We start from the raw sequence: 12,258 nt of genomic DNA on the forward strand, positions 1-12,258 counted from the left end.
TCCACTTTAGATAGGTCTGCCCAGCGCTTTCCGCAGACAGGGGAGATTTCTAAGGCGGTACAGGACCAGATTGCGGAGATGGACCTGCATGACCTCTGGCGCACCATGCATCCCACCGATAGGGACTACTCCTACTTTTCCCACGCACACCGCACTTATTCGCGGTTGGATTATCTTTTGGTGAGCGGCCCGCTTCGCTCGGCCGCCACGGCGGCGGACATCGGGGTCTTGTCCCTGTCCGATCATGCGCCGGTTTCTGGAGTCTTTGCGTGGCCGGCGGCCCCCCCCTCGAGAGGGATGTGGCGGCTTCGGGACACGCTTCTCCATAAGAAATCGGTAGTGAAGCGAGTGGAGGAGGTCATCCAGGACTACCTGACCCACAATAACAACTCTGACACGTCCCTGGCTACGCAGTGGGCGGCTTTGAAAACAGTCGTCAGGGGAGAGTTTATCTCCATTTCCTCGGCGGAAAACAAGGAACGCCAGCGCAAGAGGGAAGAACTGACGGCGCAGGTTAGGGAGCTTGAGCAGGTCCACCGCCGGACGGGGGCTCATCGTGTTTGGAAGCAACTGAAGGCGGCACGAAAACTCCTCTCTGCGTTGGATCTAGATCGGGCGGAGTATGCAGCGCTGCGCCTGAAACATGCCTTTTACACCGGCGGTGACAGGTGCGGTAAGCTCCTGGCCCATAGGCTCAGGGCTGCGCAGCAACGCAATGTGGTGAAGGAGCTGGTGGGAGTGGATGGGATCCCGGTTTCTGGTGACGCGGAGGTGGCAGATACCTTTCGATCCTTTTACGAGGCACTGTACGCTTCAGAACCTTCCCCACCGGGAGAGGCTGAGGCCTATCTGGAATCCGTGACCCTCCCGGCCTTGGACCCCTCCCAGGCGGACCACCTAGAGAGGGACATTCACGTGGAGGAGGTCATCTCCGCGATCGCACGGCTGAAGCATGGTAAAGCCCCGGGCCCGGATGGCTACACGGCCTTGTTCTACAAGACCTTCTGTCCCACTGTCGCTCCTCTCCTGGCTCGCTTGTTCAACTCCTTCTCCGAACCGGGTGCCATCCCACCGGACCTCCTCTCGGCGACTGTGTCGGTTATCCCCAAGCCGGGGAAGGACCGGACCTTGTGCGGCTCGTACCGGCCCATTTCGCTCCTAAATGTGGACCTCAAGCTTTACACCGGAATCTTGGCGGCCAGACTGGGTCTACACTTACCAGGTTTGGTGGAGGCGGATCAGGCCGGTTTTGTACCCGGTAGGCAGACGGTCGACAACACGAAGAGGGTGACGCACGTGCTGGAAAAGGCCTCACGCGTCCCGGGGGAGCGGATGCTGCTATCGCTCGACGCGGAGAAGGCCTTTGATAGGGTTCATTGGCCATACCTCGAGCTGGTCCTTGGGAAACTGGGGATCGGCGAGAAGTTCCGCACTATGGTCTTTAACTGCTATAGGAGACCGTCGGCGTCAGTGCGTGTCAATGGACACAGCTCCAGCAGCTTCGCCATTGAGCGCGGCACGAGGCAGGGTTGCCCCCTCTCGCCGCTCCTCTTCGCCCTTTATATGGAGCCGTTTGCGCAGAGGATCCGTGACAACCCGGACACTATTGGGGTGAAGATGGGGCAATACACACACACTGTCAGCTTATACGCGGACGATGTCTTGCTGACCCTAGATGACCCCAGGCGGTCACTCCCTGCCTGCGTCCAGGAGCTGAACGCTTTTGCCCGCGTTGCGGGCTTTAAAATGAACATGGCCAAGTCGGCTGCACTGGATGTGTCGCTCTCTGCTGACACCAGACGGGACCTTCAAAGTCTCTTCCCTTTGCAGTGGTCCTCCTCCACGATGCCTTACCTGGGCATTTTGCTTGCTCCCACCCTGCCTGCCATGGTCGCAGCTAACTATTCCTCTCTGGGCAAAAAGATAAAGGAGGAACTCGGCCGATGGAACAAGGGCCTACTCTCGTGGCTGGGCCGTATTGCGGCGGTGAAGATGACGATACTGCCCCAGATCCTGTATCTTTTTCGCGCTCTACCTCTTCAGCCCCCCGTGGGTTGGATACGGCAGACGCAGGCAGATATCTCCCGCTTTGTGTGGCAGGGCCGTAAGCCTCGGATGAAGCGGGTCCTCTCCATGCTAGCCCCGGAGGCGGGAGGTCTCGGAGTCCCGGACCTCCGGAAGTACTTTCAGGCGGCGCAGCTCCGGTACCTGGTGGAGTGGAGCCGGTGGGAATCGGACAAACACTGGCTCTTTCAAGACCAGGCAGTTGCAGGCCGTACCCTCCAGGAGGTCCCGTTCCTACGGCGCATTCATCGCCCGCCTAATCTCTACGCCTCCTTTATCACCCGGGTCCCGCTAAGAGTGTGGGACGCGGTGTGTGAGCTTCGGGAGCTTACCACTTTTCCGTCGCCGTTCACTCCCATTGCTGGCAACCCGGACTTCACTCCGGGTCTGGAGCCAGGGGCCTTTTCCCACTGGGTGAGTGCGGGATGCAGGGCGCTTTTCCAGATCTACGGGCCGGAGGGCGTGCTCCCCTTCCAGCAGCTCCGACAGGAGTTTGGCCTGACGGAAGGGGACAGACTGCGTTACATGCAAGTCCGCCACTGGGCTCTTCAACCCCCAGTGCGTGACGTCGCCGCCCGTATGATTACGCCCTATGAGCGATGGTTGGTGACCCGGGCCTCGGACGCCAAACTCATCACTGATTTATATAAATTTCTCCATCCCCCGCCGTTTCACTACCATAACCCAGGGAGGGAGCGCTGGCACAGGGAACTGGGCAGGACCCTGAGCCACAAGGAATGGGACAAGATTGCGTATCGGGCGAGGCACTCTGCGTACCACACTGGGCTGACGGAAACCTTCACTAAAGTGTCCACCTATTGGTACTACACCCCGGAGCGGCTCTACGAGATGCGCAAACTAGGCGATAAGGGTTGTTGGCGCGGCTGCGGACAGGAGGGCACCCTCACGCAATTCTCTGGGAGTGCCCGGTGCTGTCGGCCTACTGGAAGGAAGTCTTAGATGAGGTGGATAGGCATTTTGAGATTGAGCTTCCGCGCTTCCCCGCGTATGTCTTGCTTGGCCTCCCCAATGACTTGATGTACCCGCTGAAATCCCGCAGGGGCAGGCCGATTGCGCTAGGCTCCGCCGTTCAGAACATACTTGTCCTTTGGCGCACCCCCACTGCCCCCTCTATCACTGGTTGGTTGCATAGGCTCTGGCAGGTACTGGGCATGGAGAAGATATCGCTAACGGTGGCTGGGAATGTTGACCAGTTTGAGGAGCTCTGGCATCCCTTTTTGGCACTGCTGTCCACGGAATTTCGCGAGCTAACGTGTCCACGGTACTTGCGCCTCCTTAGGCTGACACCGCCGGCGCCAGCGGCGGAGTGATTGTGCGGATTGGGGACCGGGGGTTGGGGGTGGGAAGTGGGGTTATATGCTTCTAATGCTGACTTTCGGACGGGGAGGTTGGGGTATTGTTTTCTTTTCTTTCCTCCTTTGCCTTTCTTTCTCCTTCTTTTCTGGGGTCGAGGGGCTGGTGGAATGGTATGCTTCTCTTTTGCTGTGTCGCAGAGTGATATTCTGGCTTGGCCTTGCCTAGGGAGTGGGGGCCTACAGGGGGGTTGTTCACAATGCCTTATTGCCTTATGTTTTTGCCTTGTTACCCTCTGGGGCATCCTGCCTCCCTCTTTTTCTTCTGACTCGCTGCAACGTTTTGCTTCTTGTATTGTATGTTTGCCTGACCTCCTGCTCCCCTCCCCGTGTTTTTTTATGCCTTAATAAAATACTTTAAACCTAGAAGTATTATACCTTCGTAGTTTGCCCATATGCGTAGATCCTTTTTCTAAGCAACAAAGCCAAGTCCCACTGTTCACTTCCATTTCATCATGTCTTTTAGATAATACTAGCACCAATCTATAAGCCTGGTTGTAAATTTACAATATTTGAGTTGGGGTACTACTCAGTATACACATCTCAGTAAAGGTTCTGAAAAGTCTATCCGTCACTTTATTAATCAGGCCCATAAGATCTGTCCGGTAGCCAGCAGGATTAGGACAATTCCAAGCCATATGATAACGATCCGCCCCCTCTTCACCACACCTAGGGTATTTATTGATTGTACTCAGGGTAAGATGAACTTCATTGATATGATAAAAATGAACCTATTGAAAAGGTACATTCCAGTATCCAATACCCACATCCAGTCACCTTCGCCTATTGATTTGTGCAGGTCTTCTGCTCATTTATTCAGAAGTGTGTCCAATGAGACATTATTATGACATGTCAATGACCCATTTCATTGATTCTTAACATGTGGTCCATAGACTCTGGGGATCCGCAACATCCACTCAGGGTGTCCGTGACTGTTAGACAATTAAAGAATATTATTAGCTTAATTTATACACATAAAAGCAACATTTTTAAAAAGTACATTGCTCTGTAAATTTGAAGGAATTAGAAATTGGAGGCTAAAAATGATGTTGATACCCTTACCCTGATTCATGGGAGCACGGTAATTGCAGCGAAAGGAATCTAGTCTGGACCACTGGTGACATTGGTATATGCCAACAAAAAGAGACCATGCATTTGTATCGAAAATACAAACTATTCTATCATCCAGCATGTCACTTGTCTCTTCCCTTTTAGAAACAAAACACATTTTTAAAATGCTTAAACCTGATGAAAATTAAACTTTAGATTTTTTTCTGTGTTTTTGTTTGTGAAGTAACAAAATATTTCATAAATAGAGTATTTTTTTTATAAAAACTTCCTTTTGGATTTCTGTGTCGAGGTTTGAGGTTCAAATTATAGGAATGGCTTTGGTGGGAGTCCCTGGCATCAAGTAGTGATTCACTGGTGGTCAACCCGGAAGACTAAAGGTTAAGAACCGCTGCCCTATTGCCCTACGGCTGCCGTCTGATGGGAGTATATATAGTTTGGAGCCCCTGAATGATTGGTTCACCACTTCTAGCCTCCCATGTGTCTTTCAATGCTGCTACTACAGCCCCATATATCAGGCAGTGCCCAGGAGGTGGGTCAAATCCATCCAAGAATTCCACATATACCAAGCCAGTAATTCCCCTAAACAGGCCTCCAGTTCGTTCAAAGTCGTGGGCCATGATCAATCTAGATTTGCAACTCAGCCTAGTTTCCCTTATGAACCTGCAAACAACTCAATGGTATGTCAGTTGTGTAAGGGACTCTATTTTGTCATTTTAACACTCAATAATACTGTCCGGGAAAAGGTTGCACCTCATACTTTCCTGTTTAACACTTCAATATAGCGCTAAGCAATGGAAATGGGACTTGTTAACCTTTGCAATGAGTTTGCAACTGCATAGCACCAAGGGCCAGATGTACGACCATAGGCAATTGCGACTCGCAAATTGTGAGTCACAATTTGTGAGTCGCAATTGCCAATGTACAACAGTGTCTGAGTCCCAATGGGGTCTCAGATTTTATGCCTCGTGCACATTATTGAGGCTGTCGCAATTTGCAATGGCAGGCACTCCCAGGGATGGTGGCCTGCTGGGGTCAGCAGACCTCCAAGTCTGGGACTGCTTTTAAGTAAAGCAGTTTTTGCGATGTATTAAAAAAATTAAACATTTTATTTTCATTTTTTAAGGGCCGGTAGTGGTCCCTGGGACCACTGCCTGCTCTGGAAAAAATGTTTGTGCACCCATTCACAAAGGGGAAGGGTTGCCCTGGGTACCCCTTCCCTTTTACGAATGGTTTACCACCCTCTTGAAGAGGGTGGTAAACTGCGAGTGTTTTGCGACCGGAATTGCAGTTGCAAAAAATTCTTACATAGGGTTCAGACTCGCTATTAGGAAGGGACACCCTTGGAACGCCCCTTCCTAATAGCGAGTCGCTAACCCTATATTGCGAGTCGCTATTTAATTAGCGACTTGCAAAATAGGGTTAGTACATGGGCCGTAGGTTTTTTGCATGTGCAAACGAGTCTAAAACCCATTTGCGCATGCAAAAATTCGTCGTACATCTGGCCCCATGTGTGGCACTTTTTTTTAATACTAACGTTTGATCCATTTTAACTAGATAGCTTTTTTGTTGACATCTGCAAATTATGCAGCAGTTTGGGTAATATGTGACAAGTGCAGTATATCCACAATAGTTTGGAAAATGCCCCGAACAGTGGTTCATGAAACAGACTTAAGGTAGAGTTGCTCCATAATCTTGTGACATATTTTCCAACTTTTACAGAGTGAAAGACTCAAGGTTCCAATGGGACGTACTTTCCAGGTAGGTAGTGCGCAGACTCGTAACTAATAACTTGGGGTGGGTGAATACACAGGCTGACCAGGGACTGCTCTACCTATCCACTTCTGCACTCCCCACCATGCATAGAGATGAGGATGTAGCTACCAAGGTCAACCACCATACAGACCTCAACAGAGCACAACGCAGTCTTAAATTATCAGTCTTTGAATTGCCAGTTTGGATGTAGGGTAACGCCTCACACTATTCAGGGTCGAACTGGAAACTAAAATCAGCCCTGGCACAAATATTCAAACAAGCTCCCACTGCAGGAGGCTGTGACTGACAGGAATAGGACATTGGGGATTTATGGCAGCCCACCCAGTTCTGAAATCCGAATCCTGGCTTGCAACCGACTGGAAAAATGCCAGAACTCCCTAACCACAATATCATGTTTCTAGTCTGTTGCTTTTATTTGACAATTTAATGTATTCTGGGTGTTGTAGTCTTCTGTTGCTTTCACTGACCCAAATGGACTAACCAACTTGATTACAATGATACGTAAAAGAACATTCCAGTATAGGAAATATGGCGGCCTGGTGGCAATTTTAGGCGCGAAGGACCCAACCTGTGTGATATGAAAGAGCAGCCTTACAGTGGTGGTGGGATTGAGTGAGAGTAAAGGCACAGGATCCATACCAGCATAGGGCTCACGTTTCAAACCCCGGGGCCAGCGGCAGCTCAGCTGAGTATCATTTGACTCGGGCAATAGCTCACTTACTCTCCAATGGCCCCCTAGCGCCTGGATACCCTAAGGGGTGATACGTTTGCGCTTTATGAATGTGGAATTATTATTACCTTCCGTAGGGTGGGCCTGTCCTGCTGGCCCTCAACCAGTGTGGCGCTCAGCTTACTCCTCCACTCTCTTTGTTTCGGGGAATCAGGCTGAGTAAAAAACAAGGGACATCACGTTACAGAAAAATCATCATTCTTAACCACACCTCATATCACTGATCAACATCAGAAATACTCCAGGGACAGCAGTGACAGGTGGGGCTGGGGTCGTTTCAAATAAGTCTTGTTAACAGGTAGTTAATAGTTTGCCGTTAAGTGTTCATGAGGAATCCATCATGTCACCTCCATTTTACTACTAATCTCAACATGGCCGCCATACTTTTTTAACACCAGCACTTCACAGCTGGACTGCTACATTCATAGCTGGCCTTATCCTGGTAATGAACTACATAAGCATTTCTCAGTCCTGCTGTATTGGTAATGACAGAGCCAGCACTTCTAAGCTGAACTGCTACATTTATAATGGACAGTATATGCACCTTTCAGCTGGAATAGTTAGGGGCAGTACCTGCACTTCTCAACTGGGCTGATCCTTGTTCTGGACCACAGTGGTACCTGTGATCCAACCTGCTATACAAGTAATGGACAGTGTCAGCACTTCTCAGATGGGCCGCAGTGCTGGTGATGGACAGCTCCAGCATTTCCCAAAAGATCTATGTTGCGAAACGGCCCTTGGGCGTTGCGCAGAGTCCGTTGGCCCACCATTTGCACTTCCAGTGCCAACATTCGTATGTTCCTCATTGACATTCTAGTCACGAAGCATCAGAATAGACACCGAGAGCCAGAGCCTCTTCTTTCACACTCACTCCAGAGATTCTTGTGACATCAACTGTATCAAAGGCATGCACTCTGAACTATCCAGAACAGCTAAGAATCAAAGACACTCACCCTGCAATGTGTTTGTGGAAGGTCACGTGTGAACGAAGACAGATCTAGTAACACCCTCACAAGGGGTGTGTGTGCTCAGCACGGCCCCATGATGACTACGCACCCTGTCCATGAAAGTAGATCCTCCACCAGAATACGTCAAAGGATGCATTACTGCTGACGCACAGTCTGCCTCCATTCTCGTCTTCCACCATTATGGCGGCACATTGCATCCACATATGGTGGTTACACGTATGATTTTACTCCGCACAAGCGGGAATCGCCGATTGTTATTTAAACAGTGATCTACGGCATATAGGCCCATTCTCAGCGCTGCCCTAATCCTAACCTCAATGCTAACCCTAAGCGTAATGTTAACCTTAAGGCGGTGCTATTGCCATCTCCATCTCCAGCCATAATCTTAACCTCAGTACATACACTAAACATAATGCTATGTCTTAATGCCTAAACCTACCCAAACCCCAACTCAATCCTTAACTGTAACTGTGATTTTAATCCTAATGCCTGACCGTAACTCTCAACACTAACCATATCCTATCTTCAACTTTACCCTTTAAACAAACACTGAAACGAGTGCTAATACTTACTCTCAACCCACACACTAATTACCAGCACATACATATGCACAAAACCGCAGAGTTTAACCCCAACCCTAAAAGTTACCTGAACTCCAGTCCTAAAACAACTTTCCATTACCACCCCTAAACTTCTACCCAACCTTAATTCTAAAACTCCAATAGCCATCTGACCCAAATATGTTCTTCCCCTAATCCTAAACCCAACAACTAACCCTAAATTCTCAACCTAACCCACTATTGTTCCAGTAACTCTGTCCTGTCCTAAAACACTAATCCTAGTCCTGACCTTTTAAATACATAATAACACAAAACTATCCAACCTCAAGCCACCTGTCCATAAACCCCAAAACTCAAACCTAACCCTGCAATTAAGCTAGCTTAAATATTTTTCCTCTGCTTCTTGCACCTAAGCCTAAACTCCAAACCTAAATCTGAATCCTGAGTACACCCTAACCCCAATTCCTTAATCGAAGAACAAGTATTTTTTATTACTAAAAAGTTCCCAGGGTGGACCATAATACATTTAGATCAATAAAAAACCTGCAGAGTACATTTACATCCCAATCAACATTACAATACCAATCACATGATTAATAAAGATGTAAACAATTGTTAAAACACCTATATATCCTATGGCGATTGATTATCCTGGATGGCAAACAAATCTAGTTTTAAGCCTCCTGAGCATTTTCTATATTGTTCAAGTTTAAACATTTTCTTTAAAAAAAATACATTTCCGAAACTGATGAAAAGTTACACTGGCAATCTGTACATGATTAAGTTCTTGAACAGATTTAATATAATAAGGACAATTCTGGTTGCTTCCACACCTGTATCTATTTTTGCATTTACCGTTAAACTGTGAGTGTGTAAATCAAGAAAGAATTTCCACAAGGAATGGTCTCTCAGCACTGAGAGTAATGTCTGTATAGTATTAGAAATAGTTAAGTCACTAAGAGTTTTCAACTATTTTATGCGGACACAATATATTTTGTCTGAGAGAAGACTCAGTTTCTTTCAAAATCTTAACAGCTCCTTAACGTGGGATATATCCTATCAGTATTTAAAAAACTAATACTAAAGTTGAAAGAATGCAAGGAAAAGTCAAAACTTTTACTTAGCATATATCTGGAAGATATTAGTCTAAATCCCAAAAGTGGAACCCAAGTCCAAACATTTATCCCCAACACAAACCTTGGCCCCTAAAGAACTAATACCATCAACTTCAATTTGTCACTGTACAGTTGCATCAGTATGCAGCCACCTTCCCTAAGGATAATTCACCTTCTCAGACCTCCCAGTAGGCTTTGGGACTCCTTCCCGTTTTCTCCGTTCCACCTCACTGCCCTTTGATGACTTCTCGCTGGGCTGTAGGAGAAAGGGGCAGCTATGAGAATATTGGTGAGTAAATGCATGCAATGTCAGACAGCAAAACAGGCTCAAATGTATTCCTCATTTATATCCTTTACATAACCCTGACAAATTTACATAGGATTCTCTGTGGCTGTAGTTCCATTTGTCACCACGTAGAGTGTGGTGTTCTATCTCTGATACTTAACATGAAGAGATATGAGACGTTCATTGGCTCCAGTTCTATATCAGGACACAGAGGCTCAGATTAGACTTCTCTTCCTTTACTGCCAAATTTCACAGAAGTCAATTAAATGGCTTAATATAAAAACTACATTTCCATATCAGCCAATTTGAAGAACAATCTCACTGTGTGAGGAGAGGGCGGAGACTTGAAGGAGGCAGGGCCCTGTGCTCAGAAGTAACAACAAGGCACTTTTGAACCTCACTCCACCCCCAAACCTCCTCATCCCTTAAAAAAAGAAGCTTGCTGAGGTTGGTGCAGATGTCCTGGGGTGTTTTCACACCCCTTAATGGACGTTGGCAGTTCAAAGCCTCGGAAAACGAGCTAGAAAACCACTATTAACAGTGGTTTTCAGCTCGTTTTCCCTGCCACCGTGTGATATTGGCTGCTCACCGGGAGACCGTGTGATGGGAGCAAATTTTGTGTGTCACACGGTGAGTTGGAAGGTATGCATTTCCCATAAGTAATAAACTTCTCTCCCATGGTCACATGAACTACTCAGATATTGGTGAACAACATAAATAGTTAAACACACGGAAGATACCAGAGGTCTTACTTGACTTGAATTACTGATTAGAACCTGTATAGTATCCCACAGAGATGATAATACCAAGAGGTTATTAAGGGAAAGGACACAGGAGACAGGAAGTTGAGAGATAGAGTTCAGAATAAAGAACTGGAAGATGTACCCATCAGCCCACTCAATAGTGGAACTTCGTCATCTGGGTTTTCACGTTGGAAACTGGTGTCCAATATGCCCCTCCTCAAGACAAACCTGAGGCTAGCTGTTCTTGGACCCAATGGTTGGAGCCTTTATAGGCTTTCGTCAGGACCTCCCCCTCGGCTCAGCTTCAAAACCGAGGCAACGACGGAGAGCGCGTGGCATCAGTAATTCAAGTCAAGTAAGACCTTTGGTATCTTCCATGTGTCTAGTTGGGGGACAAGGTACTACAAGGTCTATAAAAATACTCTCCCCTAAGCCCCCCCCCATCCTCTGTTTTTTTGTTTTGAACAACATAAATAGACAAGCAACCATTTTGAATCCACTTTCTTTGTGCTGTGCAGCCGAAGATAAAAGCCTTTCCTTTCTATCTGTATTAGCTATATGCTTATTTGAGTGTGTATTGTATTTCTTTATTCACTTGTATTGAAGATCTGTGCCAGTTCCTTTGCAGGTGTTTCGCATGTGCGCAGTCAATCAACTGGCTCCATTATTCTGTGGTGTGGGAGTAGGGAGTGGATTATTTTCATGCTCATGCAGCTTGCGCAAGCCAACATTGTCTCTATCTAATATACGAGATGCCGGTCACCTGCGGCTGCCTGATTGTGTCGGATTGCTGAGTTCTGTCACCATGATGGACAATCTTTCCAGCGCATCAGTATTGCGCTATTCTTCTGTGGCACAGAGGGTGTGTCCCCCAGTTCAAGCTCTCATTGATTAGACGCAAGGTTGTAATAATTACATAGTCTCTGCCAGGCGCTCCCTGCACACTTCAATGGCAGTTGCCTGGCTGGGTCTAGCCCTGCAACTCACATAAGAGGCCACCTACGGCTTACTTCCAACCTGACATGGAAGACCATGATGGGTTTCTAGGAGAACCTGCTTATTCAGTGAAAGGGTCCTTCAGCCTTTCACCAAGCAACTCCATGGATATACGCAACAGGCTTCACGAGCTGAGACTCACGTGAGTCAGCCTCAAAATGATGGAGGACCTAGTTACTCAAAAGACTAGAATAACCAACGAAAATGGGCTCCTTCTGAAGCACTAGAAAAATTGACAGAGGTCTATCGCAGGGAGCATGCTTACGTGCTATACTTCCCATCATCTATTAAGACATCAGGAGGTCGGGGAGGAGACAAGGACCCGGATTCTGACTATTCCTCCGTTTCCAGTTCATCGAATGGCGATGTGGCCCCTGGTTCCAGTAAGTGGGTTTGCAAACACAGGAGATGAGTCCTAAGGTCTTGGATTTTGATCCGGATTATATCATTCACCCTAGGTCAACAAAATGGGTCCCTGTGGCCAATGACATTCAAACCATGATGCGAAAGGGATTTGAAAAAGATATCTGCGCCCGCCTCAGGGAGGAGTGTCCCTGCCCCTCCCTATCGGGCAAAGTC

General features: G+C 47.8%; 1 protein-coding gene across 1 annotated transcript in view; it reads right to left on the reverse strand.

Annotated features, from left to right (window-relative positions):
• TRIOBP (TRIO and F-actin binding protein) overlaps positions 1-12,258 on the reverse strand; it is a 525,566-nt gene that overhangs the window by 292,451 nt on the left and 220,857 nt on the right. The window contains exon 10 of the mRNA XM_086962950.1: positions 9,827-9,910. Coding sequence (XP_086819076.1) covers positions 9,827-9,910 — 84 coding nt within the window. The remainder of the gene's footprint in view (positions 1-9,826; positions 9,911-12,258) is intronic.

This window comes from Lissotriton vulgaris, chromosome 1_1 (genome assembly GCF_964263255.1).
Source record: "Lissotriton vulgaris chromosome 1_1, aLisVul1.2, whole genome shotgun sequence".
Classification (NCBI taxonomy): Eukaryota; Metazoa; Chordata; class Amphibia; order Caudata; family Salamandridae; genus Lissotriton; species Lissotriton vulgaris.